Here is a 26061-nt window from a genome sequence, read left to right on the forward strand (position 1 = left end):
ATAAAATAATTTGAAATATGCTAAACGATGCTTTATAACATTGTTGTATAGATATCCCAACATAATCATATAATTCACGTTACTTTGACTAAGATTATTTTTTACTTTTACTACATTTGTAACATGCAGCCTATTTTAACATTTAAAGTCCACTCTGCAGGTTCAGATGGACAAAGTGAAGGTTTATCCCGATGTCTACAGTACACGAATAGACAATAAACAGCAGTGTGGTCGAATTCTACACTGAATAAGGAAATGAGCTACCAAGCAAAAGCCAAATTAAAAGTCAGGAAGAGCGGGGAAACGCTTCAAACGCGGAAGGTGTGTGTTCACTCAGCTCGAGCGCTGTTAACAGGGGCTCCCAGACTGTGAACGCGCCTCCACGCACTCACGCGAAGACAAACAAACTTATCTGGATGGAGATCGTTTGTTACATAACTTACTGGAAACAAAGCCTCTGACACACTGGATTTATTTTAGGGGCCCCCACTCACTATCGCAGCGTGTGGCCCCTCGGACAGAGGTGGGATAATCTGAGCCCTCCTGGCACCTCGATGCCCAAACAGAGGCGGAGGTCGCTGAGAGAGGCGGTGTTCTTCCATTCGTCTCCGGTTGGCGACGGATCCCGGAGAGGAGGAGGAGGAGGAGGAGGAGGACGCGCAGGAAACTTTTCATCCATAGAGATTTGTGATGATCAAGCACAGATGGCGGAACAGTTCAGTGGGCAAGCAGGCTTTCTCTCCGACGGTAACCGGGGGAGAGTGTGCCTAGTTCCGCAGGTGACCATCACGTCTGATGGGGACTCACGGGAGATCACTGAGGAGGATCTGGAGGAGGAGGTGAACGGACGGCTGCGCCGTAAACTCTCCAACTCCTCCATCTCCTCCAACGGCTCCTCCACGGCGTTTGACGAGTCGGAGGATGACATCCTCAGCGACAACGAGACCAAAAGCAAAGGCATCGTGACACTCGAGCATTTGGGGGACTCAGTAGATTCAGGAGAGGTAGGTTATGTAGTCATTCACGTGCTATAATCTATAAAAAAAGGTAGGTGCTTGGTAGACCGAGGTAGGTGTTGAGAGTTTGTAAAGGGGCTAGTTGTCGCACTTTTTACTCTTGTGAATATTTTTCAGTATAGAGTCAACATTAAATTTCTAATTCTGGCTGCAAAAAGCTATTGTATATTTCAAACGGTATTACACAGGGGAAAATGATTTGAGTTCATTAAACAGTTGATCTTTTGTGATAACCTGGTGCAATAGTGTTTCGTGTTATCAGAGAATATGGGGCAAGTTGTCACATTTGAGCCTAACATTTGGCATCCTGTAACGGGATTTTCAGCAAATTAATGACTGATGACTATAAGATATATAAGAAATAATTGTAATTTTTTTATTGGGATTTGTTTATTATATAGCAAATATAGACTTCTGAAGAGACTTGGGGTGAATTAAATTATGGGCTCTTTATTCTTACAGATCTCTTTTTAAAGGGGTCATATGATGCAACTAAAATTTTTCCTTTCTCTGTGAGTGTTAAAAGCTCTTGGTGCATCAAGAAGATCTTTAACGTTTAGTAAAGACTAAAGTCTCCAATCCAAATAAATATTCTTTATAACAGTTAAGAGTCAAACTGTTATCAAATACGCCCCCCTAAAACGCCTCCCACATGTCTATGTCACTGTGTGGGAAGATTTGCATAACGCCGCCCAAATGTTCACACAAAGAAAGAAGGTGTAACTTTGATTCTTGCTGTAGTGTTGTTGTGGAGGAGCTGTGTTTCATTAGCCGCATTTCCACTGTCGGGCCAGTGCGAGCCAGGGCTTAAAACGGGCCGGGCGGTGCTAATAGCCTCGGTCCAGTAGCACAGAGGCCAGAATAGCGCAGCGTTTCCACAGTCGAGCCTGAAGCCCCGCTCCAAGTAACTAAAACACGCCCTATACACGCCTCTCAGGAACAACGTCACGCAACCCTATCATTTCACCAACAAAGAGAAGTTATCAGAAAACTAATACTGGATCTATAATAATACAGAATACTAATAAATCACTGGAACATGTGCGACCACAAAATGAACATTATAAAAACGGCCATTTGTTTGCATGCTTTGTTAAATATTTAAATTCAAAATCATCAATGTTTTATTATAGAATATATGATACATTGATCATAATGAATTAATTTATCAGGACCCAAAATTAATCACACAGAAATAAATTTATTTATATTTTATTTATTTATTTTATACGCTTATGAAAATAGCCTGCTTATTCAGTCGAGTCTGTTTCTGTTTATTTGTAGCAACAGTAGCCTATATACGTCACATTTAGAATGAATGATAATATCTTTATTTTTATAAAAACTCCCGAACAAAAACATTATTATATTTTTATGGAGCTATAACTCTCGAGACGAGATTTATGACAGATAATATAAGTTACTAAATATATACACGATTGTGATAGAGAATAAGAAGCTGACGTCTGATTTCTTCAAGCGGTCATATTTACCATGTTTACTGTGGTAACATTAATGTTTAGCGTGCATAGTCTTTTACATCGCTTAAAATATTTCTGCCTTGTATGGTGATTATAATCCACATCGGATCGGATTGCGTTATTTCAAACACTCGCTGCTGACTGAAAGTGAGTTTTACTTATTTTAATAACTTATTTTAAAAAGTCTTTAATACCAGTGTTAAAGCTGTTATTTTTCTGAAGTGATCTGCAGCGCTGACGCTCTCCAGACGCTTAGAAACTCCGCCTTTGTTCATAACCCCTCCTCTAGCCCCAGCTGGCCCGCTTTGGCCCAAGGTTTTCATCGGGCCAAAAAACCCTGGCCGTTGGCCCTGAGGAAGCCCTGACGAGGCACGATCAAGCCCCGGAAGTGACAGTGGAAACGCGACTGGCCCTGGCACGCACTAGCACCCAGTTTAAGCTCGACAGTGGAAACGCGGCTATTGTGAAAGCGAAGCTACTTTGGCCTTTCAAAAGAGGACGCAACTAGAAATCAATGGTTAAGTTAGATTTTCAACACTGTTCCAGAACAGTTCAACCAAATATTCAGATGTGTGCAGCACATTTTATGGAGGACTGTTTCCTGAACCAGTAGCCTACAATGCGTCCGTAGCACGAAAGCTGTTTCTATAAAGTTGGGCAATTCCAGCTTTGTAAGGACAGTCTGGGGCTTCTGACTCATGGTCTGTAAGTACGGTTTTTATATTTAAATGATGATTCAAACGCAAGTTTTGAGCGGTCTAGAGTAGCACTTGCTGTTTGTTGTTTCTCCGATCACTAATGCAGACATGGTTTTATGTTTACACAGCGTGATACGCAACGAAACACATAAAAACATAGTATAAGTCATTATAATCAGTAATTATGTCCCCACTGGATGCAACAATGCCTCATTTGTTATGGGTTTTATTGGTTTTGTCTCGTCTGATGTACGGATCGTGAACGAATCGTTCTATTTAACCGGATCTTCTTAGTGAACCGGTCGAACCAGTTCACCAAATCCAAATCGAACTGAATCATTTGAAACGGACTCAGTCTCGTCCTGCTGGGAGATGGCATGACAGTATGTCAAGGGGCGTAACATTTCTGTCACACGCTTGAGGTATTCAGCCAATCACAATGCTCTGGATAGCTGGCCAATCAGAGCACACCTCGCTTTTTCAGAACAATGAGCTTTGTAAAAATCGATGCGTTTCAGAAAGGTGGGCCATAAAGGAGAAAAAATAATGCACATCATATGTTTTTTTAACCTTAAACCGGATACATTGCGTTAGACCAAATACGCAAAATAATGTTCTTTTTAGCAATGTCATATGACCTTTTTAAAATAAAAGCAGACAATCATGAGAACATGAGACTGGCAATGAGGAACTGTCTTGTTGAAAGTTATGAAATAGTTTTTATCTGTTCTTGAGTTGCCAGTGAGTCTTGTGATAACTGTCATTGTATCTTGAAGAATTTCATTTTTTGTAATTATGACTGAGGCATTAGAAAAACTTGATTGAAATCTTCATATCCAATAACAGCTTTGTGTTCAATTGATAGCTGTAAAGAGCTCATTCAAGGTCATGATTATTGTACGTTCGTGTGGGTGTTTGTTTGTCTGTACTTGCTCCTAATTGTGAAAGCATGTCCGTTCACTGCGTTGCCAATTCAAAACAACACATGGTATTTGCGGCTAGATTTGTATCATGTGGCTCTTCTTTGTTATTTCTTATTAAATATTTGCAGTAGTAAATAGCAAAAAAATATAACGGAGATATCCATCCATCCATTGCATCATTGTTTACCAAGTAGGATGTTCGGAGTTTTTTACCGGAATTGTTTATTTTTTGTTTGCATTAAGTATCTTCAATGTAGTTTGAGTTGGGCAAATATCACAGGCGTGCAGCTTTAACAAGTTGGCAGCACTTTGAGTGTTAAAATAACAAGCTCAACAGGCTTAACCGCTATGTGCTAAAGCCTTTTTAATACATTCTTATAATTTCTGAAATAGAGGCAAAAGTGATGACCTTTGTAATTTTTTGTGAAAATATTGCAGTCATTGGGTGGGAAAGTTACTTTGAATACATTAAAACTCACTTTGGATTGAAGCATCTGCCGAATGCATGAATGTAAGGGTGAATGTAAATGAAAGGACTATACAAGTCTTTAAAAAACAGAGCAAATAAATATGTAGAAATAGTATTTTTTAACCCAGTGCTTAATAGATAAATCTTACCAATCGTCTCTGTTTTGTTTCTCACTTCTGCCATGTGATTATTCTGAATGGATGTCTTATGTTTGGTGGTCCTCAAGCTCATTCGTTCCCATAGAAGGCCTTCGCTGTCATTGTACTTTAAACACTTTGCCTCTGTAAATCTTGACGCCATGTCTGCATAGTATTTATTCTTTCTTTTTCGGAAAGTTACACACCTTGCACTGAATGAACTGATCAATGTTCATCTTCTTTAGCCCAATAAAAGTCAAGCTCAATGGCACTGTGAAAAAACCATTTAGAGCTTATAAACTGAATGTTTACGCAGAGCTGTTGCAGACACCTATTCTGAAAAAGGAAAACACATACAGTGACAAACACTTCATTTTATCAGCCTGTATCAAAACATAAACTCATTGCCGTTTGACATTTAAGCAGAAGCCACAGTGTCACAAACAAGTTTCCACCCGCAGTTCGATGGAAGAGCAGCTCAGGTCAGTTTTATAAACTCTTGTGACTATAATACATATTTTAATACTCACATTTGAAATTATTCTTTTTATTTATTTTATTTTTTCTTGCTTTTTTCTTGCAGAACATTTACACTACAAAAGAGGATTGGCAATGTAAAAAAAATGTCAATCCTCTGTTGTAGTAAAAATAGCCTATGCTTCAAAATGTAGTCTCAGTAAAACTGAGATGAGTTTTTTTTTGTCTAACTAGTAAATAAAAAATACCAAAGATGTCAGGTTCAGCTTTAAGCTTTATATTTTCACTTTCATATTTATATAATTTCAAGTGCCTCGTTTTTAATAATCAATTATTATAATCGTATAAAAAATTTCAAATGACTGCTGAAATGTAATTTTCAGTAGCAAAGAGACTAAACAGATGAGTGTTGACTTTTTTTGTGGTTCAGTAGATATGTTTATTGAAGGTAAAGCTTTTTATGTTTTCATAGAAACATGTCACATTTTCATAAAACGTGATTGGTAGTTGTTTGAGAGTTGGCACCATAATGTTTGAATTGTCTGCATGACCGTCCAGTTCAATATTTAGTTATGGGTGTGTTAAAAATGTGTGCACAGCTTCACAAAGTGCAGGGCATACCCTTTGGTTTATGGCTTTTCTCTGTATGTATACAGGGCCGTACGCAGTCTGCATGACTTTAAATTATATGATGTACTCTCTGGATCTTGTCCAAAGTTTTATGTACCACATCCATTTTGAAGGCTCAGTAATAATTGCCGCACACTTACACACTTACACACTTACACACAAAGTATTGTATTGTTTTCCATTCAGCTGTTGTACCTGAGGGTGAATTCAACATATGTTGGCAAACTTCACTCATCTGCTTCATCAGCAGAGGCAGAAAGTAACAAACATATTTCTTTCCATATTAAGTGGAAGAACAAACACTTCACTTCAGTTACACCCTTAACATTTCAACACCTGCACCCTTTTCCTAAAGGTTTTTTTTTCTTACAACCCGAATTCCGGAAAAGTTGGGACGTTTTTTAAATTTTAATAAAATGAAAACTAAAAGACTTTCAAATCACATGAGCCAATATTTTATTCACAATAGAACATAGATAACATGCAAATGTTTAAACTGAGAAAGTTTACAATTTTATGCACAAAATGAGCTCATTTCAATTTTGATTTCTGCTACAGGTCTCAAAATAGTTGGGACGGGGCATGTTTACCATGGTGTAGCATCTCCTTTTATTTTCAAAACAGTTTGGAGACGTCTGGGCATTGAGGCTATGAGTTGCTGGAGTTTTGCTGTTGGAATTTGGTCCCATTCTTGCCTTATATAGATTTCCAGCTGCTGAAGAGTTCGTGGTCGTCTTTGACGTATTTTTCGTTTAATGATGCGCCAAATGTTCTCTAAAGGTGAAAGATCTGGACTGCAGGCAGGCCAGGTTAGCACCCGGACTCTTCTACGACGAAGCCATGCTGTTGTTATAGCTGCAGTATGTGGTTTTGCATTGTCCTGCTGAAATAAACAAGGCCTTCCCTGAAATAAACGTTGTTTGGAAGGAAGCATATGTTGCTCTAAAACCTTTATATACCTTTCAGCATTCACAGAGCCTTCCAAAACATGCAAGCTGCCCATACCGTATGCACTTATGCACCCCCATACCATCAGAGATGCTGGCTTTTGAACTGAACGCTGATAACATGCTGGAAGGTCTCCCTCCTCTTTAGCCCGGAGGACACGGCGTCCGTGATTTCCAACAAGAATGTCAAATTTGGACTCGTCTGACCATAAAACACTATTCCACTTTGAAATAGTCCATTTTAAATGAGCCTTGGCCCACAGGACACGACGGCGCTTCTGGACCATGTTCACATATGGCTTCCTTTTTGCATGATAGAGCTTTAGTTGGCATCTGCTGATGGCACGGCGGATTGTGTTTACCGACAGTGGTTTCTGAAAGTATTCCTGGGCCCATTTAGTAATGTCATTGACACAATCATGCCGATGAGTGATGCAGTGTCGTCTGAGAGCCCGAAGACCACGGGCATCCAATAAAGGTCTCCGGCCTTGTCCCTTACGCACAGAGATTTCTCCAGTTTCTCTGAATCTTTTGATGATGTTATGCACTGTAGATGATGAGATTTGCAAAGCCTTTGCAATTTGACGTTGAGGAACATTGTTTTTAAAGTTTTCCACAATTTTTTTACGCAGTCTTTCACAGATTGGAGAGCCTCTGCCCATCTTTACTTCTGAGAGACTCTGCTTCTCTAAGACAAAGCTTTTATAGCTAATCATGTTACAGACCTGATATCAATTAACTTAATCACTAGATGTTCTCCCAGCTGAATCTTTTCAAAACTGCTTGCTTTTTTAGCCATTTGTTGCCCCTGTGCCAACTTCTTTGAGACCTGTAGCAGGCATTAAATTTTAAATGAGCTAATTAAGTGGATAAAAGTGTAAAACCTCTCAGTTTAAACATTTGCTACGTTATCTATGTTCTATTGTGAATAAAATATTGGCTCATGTGATTTGAAATTCCTTTAGTTTTCATTTTATTAAAATTTAAAAAACGTCCCAACTTTTCCGGAATTCGGGTTGTACATTTTATTTTTACAGTTTAGGTAATTAAAGTGCATTTAAGAAAAATATGTATTATATTTTTACTGCAGTGAAGAACATTTAATATTTATTAAGTAACAAAAAATACAGAGAAAATGGAAGTGATTGGTGATTGTCTCAGTAAGGTATAGTACATGATAATTGATGTTAAAGTATAATGAATCTTTATATCGGAACCATTAACTTGGCCTGAAATTTACATTTTTATTGTAGGGCTAAGCAATTAATCAAAATTTTTTGGATCCCAATATCTCTGAAAACAAGATCATATTAAACTATTGTTGATCTAATTAATGTTTATTTTTGTGTTATTTATTTACATCACAGTAATTAATTACATTTTAAAGTATATTAAAATAGAAATTAAAATAGAAAGCTTATTTTAAATGGCAATAATGTTAAACAATATCTTGATGAGTATAATAAACATACATAAAAAACAAACATAAAAATCACATTGATCAGAAAGTTTTGAATAGCAGTGTGTGTGTGTATATATCTATCCAGTCAACAAGCCATAGATCCAAGTCCTGCCCCAAATTTTTTAATTTGATTTATGTAACAATGTAAAAGATACGATCTGTCGCTGCGTCTGTTACATCATGACCACATAATCAAAATAAAATCACATTTGACTTTATTTGGAAAATGATACAATTGGACCTCCTGGTTCACCTGGTTCAATGGAAAGTATGTCACATTATTAAAGTAAAGGATTTTGTAACATCACACTGACTTCAAGAAACAGCTTATAAGAGACAGTGTGCTGTGCAAATGTTACTCCTCAAATGAACAGACTTGTTTTTCCGAATGTTTATTTGAAATGGGCAGCAAACCATACGTCTATGTTATGGGCTGAAGTGCTAGATTACAGAGCTTCACAGCTCCAACTGAGACCATGTGTGTATGACTCAGTCTCACACACTGAAGGGACATTGTGGAGTGTTGAAAAAACATTGTCAGTTGGTTTTGGTCACTGGTCACACTTCTTTTATCTCAGACCTATTGTCAGACGGTCAAGGGTTGAGTTTTATTTACAGCAGAGTATTCAATGTATTCCATAGTCATGAATGATTATGTTTTAATGTGTTGCAGCAAAGCAATGCCTGGTGGAAGCTGAAGACTATTGTCAGTTGCCCATTAGTGAACTCACAGCGAAGACGACTATCCTGGGTACAGTTAGCAGGCCATAAAGGTAACACCCCCCGCCAAATTCGGCACATTTTAGTCCAATTTAAATGCATGTTACAGTTCCATATTTACACAGTTTCTGGGGTAAATGCATATAGGACTGCAATTTACAATCAACATGCAACCAATAATTGAATATTTATATTACAATTCTTTTTAAACAAATGACTATGATAATTATTAAATTATTAACCTCAACCTTCAGACATGAGTATTGTTTTTATACTATTATTTTGGTTAATTGTTTTAAAAAGCGATTGTTAAAACCAAATCAGACGCTTTTTACTCTGTAATTATTATTCTTGAAAGCAGTCATTTTGTATGTAAATTAAAAGTCAAAAAAAGGGTGAAAAGCATATTTTATGTAGCTCTGCTTTTATTTGTAGTTATTAACTTCTTTTTGGACATTATTTCATAAATACCGTACTCATCTCCATCAAATTTATTTGCAGACAGATTGCTTCCTTGTCAAAAACGTCACTGTCTTCTGGCTGTTTTATTGTAAACAACAATATTTTTTTTTGTAAAAGCCATGAGGAAGTTTAGTCATTTGATTCCATTTTAGGGAAGCGGTTGAGTAGTGTTATGTGATGACACTGGACTCACGCATATTCACATGCCAAAACCATGACAGTATACATATAAACTTATATTCATCAACACATCTGAAACGTTGCTAAACACATGCAGATGTCAAACATAAATGATTTATCATGCAATGTTCATATCAGCTAACAGATGATCCTGACTAAGGTCTGTGCGGCTCAGTGTTGATGATATGTGCTTCAGTGACTCAGTCATCCTTTGTCTGTGTTTGTGTTTCTGCCCAGGCAGCTTTAAAGCAGGGGATGAGGGCTCCATCCTGAAGAAGTTCTCAGAGAATGAGAAGCTGTGTTTCGAGAGGCTGAAAGAGGACGCTTTACATTCCTTCGTGCCCAGCTACTATGGGGTGGTCGAGAGAGACGGAGAGCTTTTTCTCAAAATGAGAGACCTTTTGGCCAAATTTGATTTGCCCAATGTCATGGACTGCAAGATGGGAGTGAGGTAGAGTAATAGTTTTATTGTTATGTTTTTTTTTTGCCAAAAAAAGGAATTTACTTTATATTTTGAGTGTCATTTGTTAACTTTCCCATACTTTATTTTTTTATGATAATTTTTGCAGGAGATACAGGGAATGCATGTGGAAAAAACACAGTTAGAGCTTCACAATGTTAACTGTTTCTGTAGCATTGCTGAAAACAGTTGTGCAGCTTAATATTGTGCAAACCGTAAGACATTTTGTCACAGCGTTCATTTATTTGCATTTATTTGAAATAGAGCAGTGGAAATATTGTAATATTAACTATTAATTATATATATTTTTTTTTTAAAATAGTAATAATACATTAAAATTATTGTCATTAAATATAACACAGAACATATTACTTGTTTTGCTAATGCGTAATTCTTTCCTTTTTATCTTCATGCTAATATATTGTGCATGGCTGGTTTACTGTGCCTGTCGAAACACCTGTTCTGGTTGTTGGCCTGCATCCTGTCAGGGCGATGGGTGGAGCTCGCGAGGAGAGAGAGAGGCCCTCGCACAACAATAATAACCACTTCCTGTGCACATGCAGTCAAAACTTAAATGCACACTTAGCGAGGCAGACTCGGGGCGTCCCTGAGGGCTTCCTTCTCACACACACACACACACACACACACACTTGTGCATTCTTTTTACACACTGAGAGAGATTTTGTGCAAGGAGTCCCTTGGTGACTTCCTCTTCTCACACAGGAAGTCAAGTAAAGTTCAAGCATGCAAAAAATAAAAACTGCAGATGACTGAATTAACGTTTCAGGCACGATTAGTTGACCTTTCCCTTAGGTTATTTAAAAAACTACTTCTTTCTTTCTTTCTTTCTTTCTTTGTAGGACATATCTGGAGGAGGAGTTGGCGCGGGCCAGGGTGAAGCCAAAGCTGCGTGAAGACTTGTATAATAAGATGCTGGAGGTGGACGGAGAGGCTCCTACAGCGGAGGAGAAGAAACAGAAGGCTGTTACCAAACCACGTTATATGCAGTGGAGAGAAAGTCTCAGCTCTACTAACACTCTGGGCTTCCGGATTGAGGGTATCAAGGTAGCCACAGTGCCTAAAAATCACAGCAAGCAGAATTTGAGTTCAGCCGAAAACCAGGTTTTGGAATCTTGTACTTGTAATATTAACTAATGAATATTAACTTAGTTATTATTAATAATAATGAATAATAATAAAATGTCATATTAAATTATTAAACACATAAATACAATTATTACTTATTATTATTCTATAATTTTTGTAATAATTGAAAATAAGTCAATAAATGTCCTATAATACTATTAATAAATTTAAAATAATGTAATCATTATCATTTTTATTTGTTTATTATTTTATGTACTAACACAAATCAGTTTAAGATAATTTACAAATCATTTTAAACACTATTAAGTGTACAAGGATTAATGTATTTACTGACATGTTTTGCACACTCTCCGGAAAAAAAGGTACAAAAGGTATCACTGTAGTGGAAACTTTTCAAAAGGTACACATTTGTACCTAAAGGTTCCATATTGGTACCTTAAAGGTAGATATTACTACCTAAATGTACATATTAGTACATAAAATGTACAAAAGTGTAGCTTTTGAAAAGGTATATACCGCCCCAGTGACAGCTTTTTATTTTTTTTTGAACACTGTGTTATCCTCAACCTGCTGTTTTTGTCAGTAACAGCTCTTCATCTTGACTTTTTTTTCTTTTCCATTCAAAACAATACATTCTTTTCTTATTTCAGAGGGGGGAAACCTGCAACACAGACTTTAAAAAGACCCGGTCAAAGGAAGATGTCATTCAGGTCTTTAAGGATTTCGTCAAAGGCAATAAAAACATAACTGTGCGTGAGTTCTTGAGAACTAGACCAACCTGTTCTGTGATATAATGCATGCACATCTACACTTCAATGGAAGGATGTTCTCTTTGTGGCATAATGAACACCTTAAGTACGTTGTATCCGGGATAGATATGTCTGATGTAAAAAGGTTAGATATCGTTGCTCCCATAAGGCAGTTAAAACAGTATCATAAAAGCTCATCTGTTCATTATGGGGTCTATATGGTTTAAAGTCATTATATTTAAAGGATATATTTATTTTAAAACAGGCAAGCACAGGAATATAAAGCCTCAACAGAAAAAAAATCTGAAACAAATTAACTGCACTTACTGTATAAGGTGTGATTGTAATTGGAGCCTCACTAAAAATTACTTCTAGCATAATTCTAGTTGAATTAATGATTCATGCTGTGCCCTTCTCCTTCACCTACCTAACAGAACTCCTATATTACAAGGCTTGAAGATATTAAACAGGCACTGAAAGCCTCAGAGTTCTTCAAGAAACACGAGGTAAAATATATTGATATATTTTAATGATGCATTTTACCTTGATCCTTTCCCCATTGTGCAATGTTAACATTTTCCAATCAATTTTCCAAACTGATGTCTAACTAGAACATATCCTATATATTCTACTATATTATTTATTAATGCTGTACTGTATTGCAGTGCAATTCCAATTAATATCTAATTAGTTAACTTAATAATTAATATATTCATTATCCATCATATTATTAAGGTTGTACTGTACTGTACTGCAGTATTTGGGGTTAGTAAGATTTAAGGAAATAAATGAATACTGTTATTCAGCAAGGACACATTAATTGTTAGTCAGTAAATACTTTTATGTTTCATAAAAGTTCTTTTGAACTTTCTATTCTTTAAAGCATATTGGGAGAAAATGTCATGGTTTATTTAACTGTTTTCAACACTGATAATAATAAGAAATGTTTCTTGAGAGCAAAAAGCAGTATGTTAGAATGATTTCTGAAGGTTCATGCGACACTGAAGACTGTAGTAATGACACTAATTAGTACAGTTTTTACTGTATTTTTGATCAAATAAATGCAGACTTGCCGAGCATAAGGGACTACTATCAAAAACATAAAAAATCTTACTGACCCCAAATGTTTGAATTGCACTTCACAACCCTCCCATATGGTATGGCCCGCCTCAAAAATGTTTCAATGTCTTTAAGGTAATTGGGAGTTCGCTTCTCTTCATTCACGATCACACAGAGAGAGCTGAAGTCTGGCTCATTGATTTTGGTAAGACTACACCACTCCTAGACGGACAGAATCTGGATCACTACAGACCCTGGGAGGAGGGCAACCGGGAAGACGGATACTTGTGGGGCCTGGAGAACCTGCTGCAAACCCTTTCCTCATTGGCCAGGGAGTGACCTTCTGACTGCAAACTTCTCACTGTCCGAGTGACAGCCACAGCATGCTAATAGACACTTTTAAACCTTCTGCAGTGCATTATAGGGAGGCTACCAGAGACGAAGTCCATTACTTTACAGTGTTAGGCTGTAAAAGCATTTCACCCTGATCATGGTTTTAATAAATGCACCATGAATATGTCTGTTGTCATAATGCATTATACAGTTACTCTTCCCCACAGTCCAAAAAAAAAAAAAGAGAAAGACAAAACGTAATTGTAAAGAAATGCATATGAGGGCACAATTTATGTGTGCATATAAAACTAATTTCAATCACTTAAGCATAGACCTTTCAATCAAAAATTGTAATATAATGAGGAACAAAATCAGTTTAGCTTGTCCAGTTTCTTTGGCTGGGTTTGCATGCTGGAATCTATTAAAGTCAAGTGTTTATTTCTGCGCACTTCATATAAGACTTCATATAATCAAATTTAGTTGTAAGCAACATTTTGTTCAATGTCTAGGCCCTGCAAACACTAGTCAAACAATTGACGTTGCACATCTGACTGTTTCTTAAAGTACCATCAAACTAAAGTGTATAGTTGGTGTAGCACATGCATTGAAGTGTGTTATGTAGAATGCATATACAGTGATACAATGTGAATGATGCACAACAGTAGTGCATTTATTGTACAATAGAATGATATGTATCGCTTTGACTGTAGTGATCAATCATGGGTGGACTTATTAATTCTTTCTTGGATATATTATATTGGTTTTAAGAACCTGGGTTGTCATTTTCTCTACCTGCACACCACTGAAAGTGTTTCATTATCAGACAAACTTAACCTTGTGACACTATTTTGTTTATGGGGGCAGGTGAGTTTTGTTACAGTGTTCCCTGTGCAGTATGTTTATGACAAATAAAAAAAAACATCTGCTCAAAAATCATTCTGCGTTTCTGAAATTCATTTTAGTCTTTCATATCAGGATTATAATCAAAAACGATTTATTTAAGGTTTGCTATTATACAACAATGTCCATATTTTAACATAAAAATTACAGGTGGTACAAGTACGTTAAAATTCACTTCATGTGATGGTACATTTCTAATCTGGCTGATTAGAAATGATCCCTGCAAAGTCCTCTATAAAAAGAAAGATGCATGCAGAACATTGGCAGTGATCATCAAACGTCAACAAAAATAATAATTATAAAACAAACACCAATAAAACTGAGATTATATATTACAGCTACATATCATAAGGGTTAGTTCAGTTTGAAAGGAATATTAATCCAAAAATACAGCAATCATTTTCCTGGCTAAAGTAAAACTATTTCTACCCTTCTATCCAGTATCCTACAAAAAAAGAGTAAGCTCTTTAAAATGCAGTCAAATTATGAAACATTTAAACGGTTAAACAAGACAATAATAAACTCAAGATTGTGCTAATACACTTCAGTCTCATCTATCTGTGCATTGCATAAGGCTTTTCTCAGCAGTCCCTAACTAAATAACTAATAAGTCCACACACAAATAAATCTTGGCACACAAAAACATTATTCACCTAATAACTACAATATCCAATAAAATATTGGAGAATAATTCGTAATAATACCTAAGAATAATTTCAAAATCAAACTTCTCATGCATCACATTACGCTCACTGAGGTGTTATGCGGTTTGTGATTCTGTTTGCTGTAATACTTGAAATTTGCAGGTGATCTGTGGGAACACAGTCACACTTCACATAGATAAATCACACTTCTATTTACTAATTTATTTTTGAGGGAAATGTACTAAGAAACAATAGTCATTTTGAGAATTATTTTTGAGAACTTAAGAAAAGCTCCCTAGAGGAGTGCATTGACATGTAAATCAATACAATCTCTGCAGCAGCCACGACAATTACATCCCGTATCACATGCCTCATTTACTTCTAATACATTTGAGTGCAACACCTTTGTGAAGCCCTCACAATTATCTCGACGTTTCGCACACAAAACACATACTCAGTGAAAAGGCAACATACTGTTTGTAAATGAGTTGATTTTTCAAAGCCAACAGCAGACAAAACAATGCACAAAACACTAAATCTAGTCTAAATAAATGGTCCTCAATGCTACTTTCTAGTCAAAACACCCTGTAAAGTCTACCTGATCTGAGATCAGTGGTGCTTTCTGTCAGCATTTCCTTATTACTAATAACTTTCAACACAATCTGAGTACCTCTGAGTTACTGGGGACAGAGCTAAGCTCTAAAGGGACAGCCCCCCCCCCCCCCCCCCACCTCCAAAAAAAGAGAAAAACATTGTCAACATTTATTAATCTCCATGTCGTTCGACATCTGTATGACTTACTTTCTTCTGTGTGTGAAATACTTTATGGAGTGTTTCGATGGACTTCTTTCACATTTCCAGGGTTTCTCAGAAGTGAAAGTCTTAGTATAGAAGTTGAGTAACCTTCTAAAATGGTGAATATCAAAATAAAAAAAAATCCATGATAGCGTTTCCACAACTTTCTAAAAGAGGAAAAAAAATACAGACCGGTTGGCTACGGCAGTCCAAAACAACATACTGACTTTTTTTTGTATGGAGAAAAATGGCTTTGAAAATCATTTCATCAGATATTTTTGAAAATATAGAAGAAAGAATGTCATACAGGTTTGGAACAACTTGAGGGTAAGTAAATAATGACAATTTTAATATTTTAGTGAACTGTCCCTTTTTTAGATCAACTTTTTTGTGTTTCTTTTAAAGCTGGTCAAATCACTCAAATAGCTTAAAGCAAACAACTACTTTTAACAAATCAATTCAATGTTACGGTCTGAACATGCATTGGATCTTCCTGTAATATAAACTTAAAATCAGCTGCAAATTGCAAATTTGTAAAGGACATCTAAACCTACATATGTATTCATTGATAATTATGACTAATCAGTAGAAAAGGACTTCTCACTTCATGTGGTCCTTAAAGTGAACATCGTGTTTTCACAGTGTTGACAGTAGATGAGAATCCAGTGTAAAAAGGCTGCTATTAGCCAAGTGGAAGTTTCCATAGAAACCATCAGCCATTTGCCGCCTCATAATGGCAAATTAGCTACGACTCATGTCTTTGGTACCTCACAGCAACGATGTAGTCTCTTGCTCATAGTTTCCAACATACAGTTACTAAAGACTGGAATATACTACAAAACATTTCCTCAGATCTTTGCCCTAATTTGCCGTCTGGATAAGGATGACCAAATAACCAAAGTCTGAAGATTTTGGTAGTCACAGATTTCACAGAAAATTGTATAGTGTATGATGGATAAAGAATCATATTTTAGCTTCAGGCTATGATAACTTTTTTTTTTTTTTTTTTTACCTATGATAGTTTCTGAGAGTATCAAACATGTTTGATATTTTAAGCCAATTTTAGAACACATTGTTTTCATTTGTCATGAAAACTGCTTGGTTTGAAAGTGACTTCGGAGTGAGTGGTGTGATACGTCTCTACACTATTGACAATCAACCTTTTAAGCCTGCGAAAAAAAGTGAAGTGACTGAATCTTAGTCATTTAGTGTGTGGTGCTTTGTTTCACCTATGTACAATGCCTAGTGTTTTAAAATTACACAGATTTTAAAAGTTGTGAAGTGTATTCCAGTCTTAACCTGCCATTCTGGCTCTAGCTAATCCACTGCAGATATTGCAGTAAAATACCTCTGTGCCAAAAACAAAATAACACCAAAAAATTAGGACTATTCTTCAATACTACACAGGGGTGACACTGAGGTCTTCAGACAAGGAAAAGCCAGAATCCCTGTCCCTCGTGGGTTTCTCAGATTGGGTGTGCCTCCTTACATCCTCATGTCCATAGCTAGCATGGCGTTTCACCAGTGGTTTTTGGGTAAATGTCGTGGCCAGGCCAAGGGCAGCAAGTGAAGGCATAGCTGAAGAGCTGGTGCTGGGCCCCACAGATTTGGACAAAACTACAGGCAAACTCTCAGTCTCGTAGCTCTGCTCATCATACGCATAGTTAACATTGCCACACGGGAAGCTTTGGAGTTTTGCCAAGTCCATAACCGCAGCGAGTGAGCCGCCCGTAGCCCCTGTTGGGCCCTTCTGAGAGGGAGTCCCTGTAGGACTGAAAGTGGTCTGGGAGGATGCTGCAGACAAAGGTGGGGATGTCGAGGTATTTGTGTCAATTTCTACTCCAGGGTCAATGCGCTCCAAAGTAGAGGACGGGACAGACATAGACGTGGGGTTGCAAGACAGAGGCATGGACTGGGTTTGACATAAGGCTGTCTTCCCTCTTCCGAAGCTCTCCAGGATCCAGGAGCCGTAGGTGGGGTTCCAAAGGTTTTTAGTTTTGTTCTTTAGCTTCTGGCTGCCTGATGATGAACTGCTCCTGGAGCACGGCTGGTTCTCTGGGACCTGAAGCCATTGTCCTGGACAAACTCCTGGAGCAGGAACTGGCTCAGCCCAAGATGGCTCTAATGTTTCTCTGTACGTGCCCCCCTCCTGTGCGAGATGAACCAGTCTTTGTAGCTTTGTAGGTTTGAGGGCTTGTGGGGCTGAACCAGTGATGCCCATTTGAGGGGAAGCTTCCTGGGACATAGAGTGGGTCACTAGAAGAGGGGTCATACTGCCTGATCCTTCAGGACGGATCACAGTGCCACCTTCTTCTTCGACAGCTGGACCATACTCCACTGGAAGAGGGGTGTTGATGACATCAGGGTCCTGACGGATCAAAGGATGAAAGAAGAAAAGGGTCAATACAAGTGATGCAAGTCGGGGTTTTTGATTATTACTACTATTACTGGATTATTTTATCTTGTTGACTCCACTTTTTAAGATTAAGAAATAAAATAAATCTTCCAGTAGTTCAGGTGTTCCTTATGGTTTCTTTTTGAATTGAAATAAATCACAATTTAAATTAAACTTGAATGGAATTTAGAAAAAGTTGCCTTGGTAACTACCTAAAAGGAATAAGTTTAGGTTAAAGTTCTAAAATTAATAAAAGTGAAATAAAGATGAAGATAAACAGAAATATAAAAATTAATAATGACAAAAGCACATGATATAAAGCATAAACAAATATGAAAACTGAATTCTAATATTTAAAAGAGTTCATTTAAAATGTTAATAAAAATTATCATAGAATATAAATACAAGCTTGGAAACAACATTTAATGTAAAAGATGCTCCAGTAATAAAGTTTTTAACAATTAAAAAATAAATTATTAAATTTTTTAATTGTTTTTATTATATCATGCTTAACATTTTTCTCATAAAGTAAAAATAGTTGTTTGAACACAATAATATATTTTAGGAAGAGGGTACCAAGACAGAAAAATATTTGAAAACCTCAGATCTCAGCAAATTAAATTAACTCACCATTTGACGTAAAAAAATAAAATAAAATCTAATTTAAATCTGTCAGCTTCTGACTCTGTTATACCTGTGTGCAGTAGTTGATCCTCTCTAAAATAGTAGAGAAGTTCGGTCGGTGTTCTGGAAAGTGTTGCCAACACTGTGTCATGATTCGATAGCTAAAACAGAACGAAATCCAAAAAGCTTATAGTAATTGTAACAATTATCCTGTTAATTATCATAATTAAAACAGATTGGTCACATTTCACTAATGATATATACTTCTTCATAGCTTCTAAGTCACATTTTTTTACATTCACACTTATTTAAAGAGGACACTGGATGCAAAATTCACTTTTACATGGTGTTTACATTGAGGAATTGTAAATAAAAGTATGTTATAGACATTTTTTTAAGACCCTAAAGAATCATACCAACTTGTGAAAAATAGATCATTCGATATCTCCTTTAAGGGGATAGTTCACCCAGAAATTTAAATTCTGTCATTAATTACTCACCATAATGTCGTTCCAAACCTGTAAGACCTTCGTTCATTTACAGAACACAAATTAAGATTTAAGATGAAGCTTTCTGACCCTGCATAGACAGCAAGGGAACTATCACACTGTTGAAAAATGTTTTTTTTTTTTTTTTTTTTTGTGCACAAAAAGTATTTTCGTAGCTTCATAAAATTAAGGTTGAACCACTGATTACGTGGACTATTTTAACAATGTCCTTACTACATTTCTGGGCCTTGAACATGATAGTTGCACTGCTGTCTATGGAGGATCAGAAGGTTCTCAGATTTGATCAAAAATATCTTAATTTGTCTTCCAAAGATGCACATGAACATCTGATGAACATCTTACAGGTTTATAACAACATGAGGTAGAGTAATTAAGGACAGAAATTAGATTTTTGGTTGAACTACACTTTTAAGTTAAGGTTAGGCATGATATCTATTCTCAAAGCTGTTATTGTTGCTTACACAGGGCCTGGGCAGCTCTTCGGCGGATCCATACGTCCTCCACCTGTTACAAACTCCAATACCTCCTGATTGGTCTTGCAGGGATAAGGCATGTATCCAAGAGAGAAAATCTCCCACAGCAGTACCCCAAAAGACCTGCAGATGGAGACAAATGGCATGTAATGACCATGTCTGGCCTCAACTATCTGCTCTTTTTATACACTCTTCTTTTTTTCTTTTTTTTTTATGCTAACAGAAGAAGGTCTTTCAGTAAACCAGATCTGCTATGTACCAGGTGTCAGTCTTGCATGTAAAAATGCCCTCTAGAAAGGCTTCAGGTGGCATCCACTTCACTGGCAACATGGCACGGCCGCCCTTCCTATAGTAACTCGCCCTGCAATGCAAAGTATTCCTTTGTCAAAACTCAATGCTTCTTCTCATTATTACACTTAACAGGTACTAAAATACAAAAAAGCATGTGAGATAAGAAGTTTGATAAAAGCACCTATAAATGTCTCGAGCCATCCCAAAATCTCCAATTTTAGCCACTCTCTCTGGACCGGGACAGGTCAAAAGGCAGTTTCGTGCTGCAATGTCCCTGAAACACACACCAGACATACCTGCTTGACTTGTGTGAGACATCAAGGTCACACGCTGCGATGAGTTCATGACATCTACATATTCGCTAGAGAGCAGCTTCCACTTATCGAGACAATGAATGCTACTTTAGGGCAAAATTCAGTCAGGTTTGGCTGTGAGAAATCACCTGTGGATGAAGTGGTTCTCTTCTAGATAGCGACAACCAAGTGCAATGTCTCTGGCCATATGTAGAAGCTCCAGCGTACTTAGAGAAGACGGCTGATTCTGTGGGAAAAAAAACAATATTAATAATTCTGAACTACACAGTACTTCTATTGTACAAATCAAAGTTCTTTTAGAGAATTGTTTTGTATTTAAATTGTGCTTATCTTACCTCTCTTCATAATAAATAAAATGTATTATTCATAATTAATGTTGTTTTCTAATGCAAAGTATGTTAACAAATATTGGCAAACAATCGTCATGAAAGCAAAAATGAGAAACAGAGTTATATGATAAACAGTATGATGTCTATACACTCAAACACACACAAACACTCACAGTTCTGGGCCGGTTTAGTCTCAGGAAAGTTTTCATGTCTCCTCCTGTCATGAGCTCCAGGAGTATGAAGCGAGGCAGGATCTGAAGACTGACACCAATACAGCGCACAATGTTCTGATGGCTGAACTTACTGCAGACACAAAAGAGCGAAGGAAAAAACAACAACTGAACTACTGGACAACTTGACTCACACACAGCATGTCAATGATAATATTGAATGAATACGTCTTTTCAAATTAATATTTGACTGTATTCCATTTATTATAATGTTTATTTTTATTTTATTTTATTTTTTGCTCATTTTGGTTTAAGCATCTTGAAATGAACGGAAACAGATCTCTGAGAAATCTTTAAGCCACTGTACTGAACAATGTGATCCTTTTACAGATCTTGAAAAAATAAATAAATAGCAACATCTCATTGGAATACTTTGACTTTTTCTTATGATATATCATAACTTTTTCAAATCTATGCATTATTAAGGCTAGTTTTTCCAACTATATTTGTCTTACATAATATATCCCTATAATCCAACCAATAAAGCTCAGTATTGCACTAGTAAATCATTAGTACCAATATAATAATTCTTCATGTAAGTAAATAAATAAAAGGTATTTTCACCTTTTGCAGCTTTAATGTTTTATTTTAAAATGTTCATTTAAAGATATTTATGAGTTTTTATTTTATATAATTTTATATAGTAATATAAATTTTATAAGTTATATTATGGACCTATTTTAACATTTCTGTTTGATTAATTTTACAAAGCCAAGTCAAAATGAAAATATCCACTGGTAGGGAATCACTGATCTAGCCCATGCAAATGAAGTATGGAGGATATGATGTTTTTTTATTAGCTACAGCTTTGCTCAGAAGACTATGAATCACTAGAAAATATCTGCTGCTTGTCTAAAGAGGATGCCATACCCTCAAAAACAAACAACAGATGTGAACCCGCTAATCGCGACAAATGATTAAAAAAAGAAACAGATTTCATAGCCTACAGATAGTGTGACTGAGAGCAGAGGATTGGAATGGCAATATCTCGTCCCTCATGTTCTGTCTGTCGCACACATGTGGGGCCACAGCATTGCTGCAGCCAAGCATACCTCATAATCAGAGCCTCCATTAGGAAATCCATCTCATCCTGCTCTGAACAGATTTCTGGAAGAGTCTGTCAGAGGGATGGAGCGAGATAAAACACAGAATCAATTAAGAGAAGCCAGAAACCTGTTTCAAAGGGAAAGGCAGATCTGGGAATACTCACCTTTATAGCAACCTGCATGGCTGTGTTTTCTCCATTCATACCCAAAACCTGTCCCTCATACACTTCCCCAAAAGCACCATGTCCCAATGCCCTATAGTTAAAAATTTCATTACTGACATGTTTAAATATGGAACTAATTTCCAGTACTTTTACATGTCATCACAGAATATTAAATGTATATTGTGGGTTCAGTGTGATACATACTGCAGTCATGTACAAGTCAACATTACTTTTAGTTGTTATTCAACAGCACATCACATATGCTGTCAACAGAGCTCAACTTGTATTTAACCTAGAACATTATTTTAACTAATAACAGGACCTGCACAACCTGGGTATTATTTTCAATAACTTTGAATTAAATTTTCAAAATTTTACAGAGTTATTGCAAATGTGTTGCAAATTAGCCAAAATAAAATGTAATGCACAGATGCAAACATATAATGCACAGTGGATGTGGAAGACTTTCCATTCAAACTCTGAAGATTTCACAGAACTTTACATGGAATTCTGTGCATGCAGATTCTTCCAGTTACCATCCTTGAGCCTTAACCTTGTCAACATTAGATAATACATTAGGTATCAAGAATTAAAAATGAAAAATCTTTTAATGTATTAATCTAGGTTAATGTCAACTTCTATAGAAACTATTTTTTATTTGTTTTATATAAATTAGCATTAATGTATTTACAAATATCATTAACCTAGATCAATAAATTCTAAGAACAAAAAAGATTATTACTAAAGACCAAAGCCTCAAAGTCTTAAGATCAAAGAATGATTAAATTAAAGAATAATCAGAATAATCTAGCAAAGATGCATTCAGCATTCAGCAAAGATGCATTATTTATCACAGTAAAGACATTTATAAGTTAACGGAAGATTTTTATTTCAAATAAACGCTGTCCTTTTGAACTTTCTATTCATCAAATAATTGTGAAAAAAGTATCATGGTTTCCACAGAAAACTGTTTTAACATTGATAATATTAAGAATCGATCATATCAGAATGATTTCTGAAGGACCATGTGACACTGAAGACTGGAGTAATGATGCTGAAAATGCAGCTTTGTCATCACAAGAATATATTACATTAAGTATATTAAAAAAGGGGAAAAAAGTTATTTAAATTGCAATAATATTTCACAATATTACTGTTCTTACTGTATTTTGTCTTCCTGAGTATAAGATACTTCATTTAAAAACTTTTAAAACAAACATTTAAAAACAATCAGCATGTATGAAGTGGCATGTAGATACCTGAGGAGGGTGATGTTCTTACGTGGAACCTCCTTAAGCTCACTCAGTGAAGCTGGATTGCCAGCAAAGCAGTAGTTGGGGTTGTAGTCAGTCATTATGGTTGACGAGCGGATTTTGCTAAGCTTATACTCTGGGCTCTGTAGTCGAATCCTGACCGCATGCAGGTGGCTCTTCTTACGGTAATAGACTGCAAAAAAGACAAAAACACACAAGGAATTAGCAAAAGTGATGCTGTTTTTAAGAAGTTCTCTTTAGGAATAATTTCACCTGCTTGATTTGCATAATTATTGGTCTAAGAGTACAATTTGTACAAGATGAAGTGATGGTAATGGTGGTAATTTTCTCTAAGAAACAGAACAACCAAGTGCACTTATTTCTCCCATGGAATTCTATCAAGGACAAAACTGTGCATTATAAAACCAGAAAAGCCCCTCAGGTGAGGACTGAAGCTCTGGGCCTGTCAGCAAGCGATCGGGCAGGGTGGACTCACCCTCAGTGGAGGCTGCCCATGTCCCCGATGCAGGTTGGTAGTCTGCTGGGGAGGGCGTTGCGTGGAGGTGAGGGGTCCCTTTTGCCGTCGGGCTGCTGGCGCAGTGGCGCGAAGCGAAGCCGGCAGGAAGTTGACCAGGTATTAGGGGTGAGGGGGGAGGGTTAACCCGAGCAAAGACTACCAACCTGCATGGGGGAGAGCTCAGGGGAAGACACACAATTAGCGTCCAGTGGAGCTCTGTTAACTAAGGACCAGACACCTCACTCTGTTGTTTGCATTTGAGTTTAGATTACATGTAAATTGCCGAAAATTAAATATAGTGTTCAAAATATGCAAAGCAAAAGAACTTTTCAAGAAACATGCTTTAAGATGTCTTTTCACTTCTCTTTGGGAATTTGGGTTATGACAAGTCTTTATTTACCTTAAAAATACATACAAAACAAGTCATGGCACAGCATTAGTCAAACAAACAATATGTTTTAAGTCAAACATAAGGAGGATACATGATATTAAGCATGGTCAATATAAAAATAAAGCATTTATAGTGATGAGTCCATCACATATACATAAAGTTAGTGCACTGTGACAGATTGTTGGTTTATGGCATATCTCAATCATATTTAAAGAGAAATGGGTTCTAAAAGAAATTTAAAGTAAATAGTAATTTCTAGGAATGCACAATACATATTTCAGTAACACTTTACAATAAGGTTCCTTTTGTTAACATTAGTTATCTACTATACAATAACAACATGAATTAACAATGAAAAATAATTCTAAAACATTTTATTAACATTTTATGTTAATTTCAGCATTCACCAATACATTATTAAAAATCTAAAGAGGTATAATATTACCTGAGCTAACATGAAGAAACAATGAACAGCTTTATTTTTATTTTTATTTTATTGTTAACTAGGTAACAAAGATTAATATATAGTGGAAGAATGTGTATTGCTGTGTATTGTGTATTGCTCATTGTTGGTTAATTTTAGTTTATCGATAGAACCTTATTGTAAAGTGCCATATTCTTTATTTACTGACACTGACCAGATTAAGGTGGTGATAAAAGCAAGTACTTTCTTTCTTCTATTCAAACGATACACTCTTTCTATGCCAAGCTTCTATTGCATATTATAATGTTTTAATGCCTATAGCTTTCATTTAAGCATAACATTTTAAATTGTAATGTAAGGGGAAAAACCAAACAGTATTTATTTATAATCTCGGCCATCATGTTATCATCTCTTTTTTGTTTTCTTATCTATTTATATACAATAAAATATCCTAAGTGATTATATGTAATAAAGTATTTATCAATATAATCACAAATCTTGGTGCACCCCAAAGTCACTGCTTTTGACTTGATATAAAAAACTTAAAAAGGAATTTTTTAGATTCCCTTTATGAGAGTTAAATTCATAGGTCGGTGTTTTGGACAGCCACCAGTGTGATGAAAGTATTATACATTTTGACCAATATTTTTGAAGAACAAATGTATAACCTCATTAATTCCACAAGACGCTCACATTTATAGGGACAGTGCATTATGACACCCTCAATATTCCCTCACTGTCCTGTACTGGAAAATAATCATTTTTTAAGCACAAAACGTTGTTGCAGGTAAAAAAACACATGTTAAATAGCAGCAATTATAATACTATAAGATACTGGTCAGCACACACTTACAGAAAAGCCTATCAAGTGAGACTGCAGTTAGTTTTGAAAATAATTTGTCTTGATTGTTTATTTATAGCATTAATTTCAGAGGCCATGTTTTAAGATTAATAGCAGTCCCTGTCTTAGTTCCCTCCTCGTTCCTTTAAAGGGTTAGTTCACCCAAATATTAAAATTGTGTCATTAATAACTCACCCTCATGTTGTTCCAAACCCGTAGGACCTCTGTTTATCTTCAGAACACAGTTTAAGATATTTTAGATTTAGTCCGAGAGCTCTCAGTCCCTCCATTGAAGCTGTGTGTACGGTCTACTGTCCATGTCCAGAAAGGTAAGAAAAACATCATCAAAGTAGTCCATGTGACATCAGAGGGTCAGTTAGAATATGTTGAAGCATCGAAAATACATTTTGGTCCAAAAATAGCATTATTCAGCATTGTCTTCTCTTCCGTGTTTGTTGTGAGCGAGTTCAAAATAAAGCAGTTTAGTGATATCAATCTTTTGATTGTTATCTGGCTCGGCTCGGTGTTCATCTTCAGTTCTCTCTCCACAGCAGTTCAGTCAGTGTACTGTTTGAGTAAATGAATTACTCCGGGATATTGGTTTGTTTGAA

General features: G+C 36.2%; 2 protein-coding genes across 3 annotated transcripts in view; one reads left to right on the forward strand and one right to left on the reverse strand.

Moving 5' to 3' along the window:
• The first annotated feature begins 313 nt into the window (after positions 1-313).
• Positions 314-14246, forward strand: LOC132111629 (inositol-trisphosphate 3-kinase A-like). The gene is made up of 7 exons (XM_059519120.1): positions 314-1004; positions 8914-9013; positions 9840-10053; positions 10923-11127; positions 11820-11918; positions 12353-12424; positions 13113-14246. Exons 1-7 carry the CDS (start codon positions 555-557, stop codon positions 13314-13316), a joined length of 1344 nt encoding a protein of 447 aa, XP_059375103.1. The 5' UTR covers positions 314-554; the 3' UTR covers positions 13317-14246.
• Positions 14247-16769: 2523 nt separating this feature from the next.
• LOC132111630 (tyrosine-protein kinase receptor) overlaps positions 16770-26061 on the reverse strand; it is a 45996-nt gene continuing 36704 nt past the window's right edge. For both annotated transcript variants that reach the window (XM_059519122.1, XM_059519121.1), the window contains exons 20-29: positions 23284-23470; positions 22025-22115; positions 21867-21931; positions 20758-20887; positions 20384-20481; positions 20123-20215; positions 19910-20011; positions 19639-19773; positions 18739-18829; positions 16770-18017 (exon numbers count right to left, since the gene is read on the reverse strand). In XM_059519122.1, coding sequence (XP_059375105.1) covers positions 17049-18017; positions 18739-18829; positions 19639-19773; positions 19910-20011; positions 20123-20215; positions 20384-20481; positions 20758-20887; positions 21867-21931; positions 22025-22115; positions 23284-23470 — 1961 coding nt within the window. In that variant the 3' untranslated portion in view covers positions 16770-17048. The remainder of the gene's footprint in view (positions 18018-18738; positions 18830-19638; positions 19774-19909; positions 20012-20122; positions 20216-20383; positions 20482-20757; positions 20888-21866; positions 21932-22024; positions 22116-23283; positions 23471-26061) is intronic.

This window comes from Carassius carassius, chromosome 31 (genome assembly GCF_963082965.1).
Source record: "Carassius carassius chromosome 31, fCarCar2.1, whole genome shotgun sequence".
Classification (NCBI taxonomy): Eukaryota; Metazoa; Chordata; class Actinopteri; order Cypriniformes; family Cyprinidae; genus Carassius; species Carassius carassius.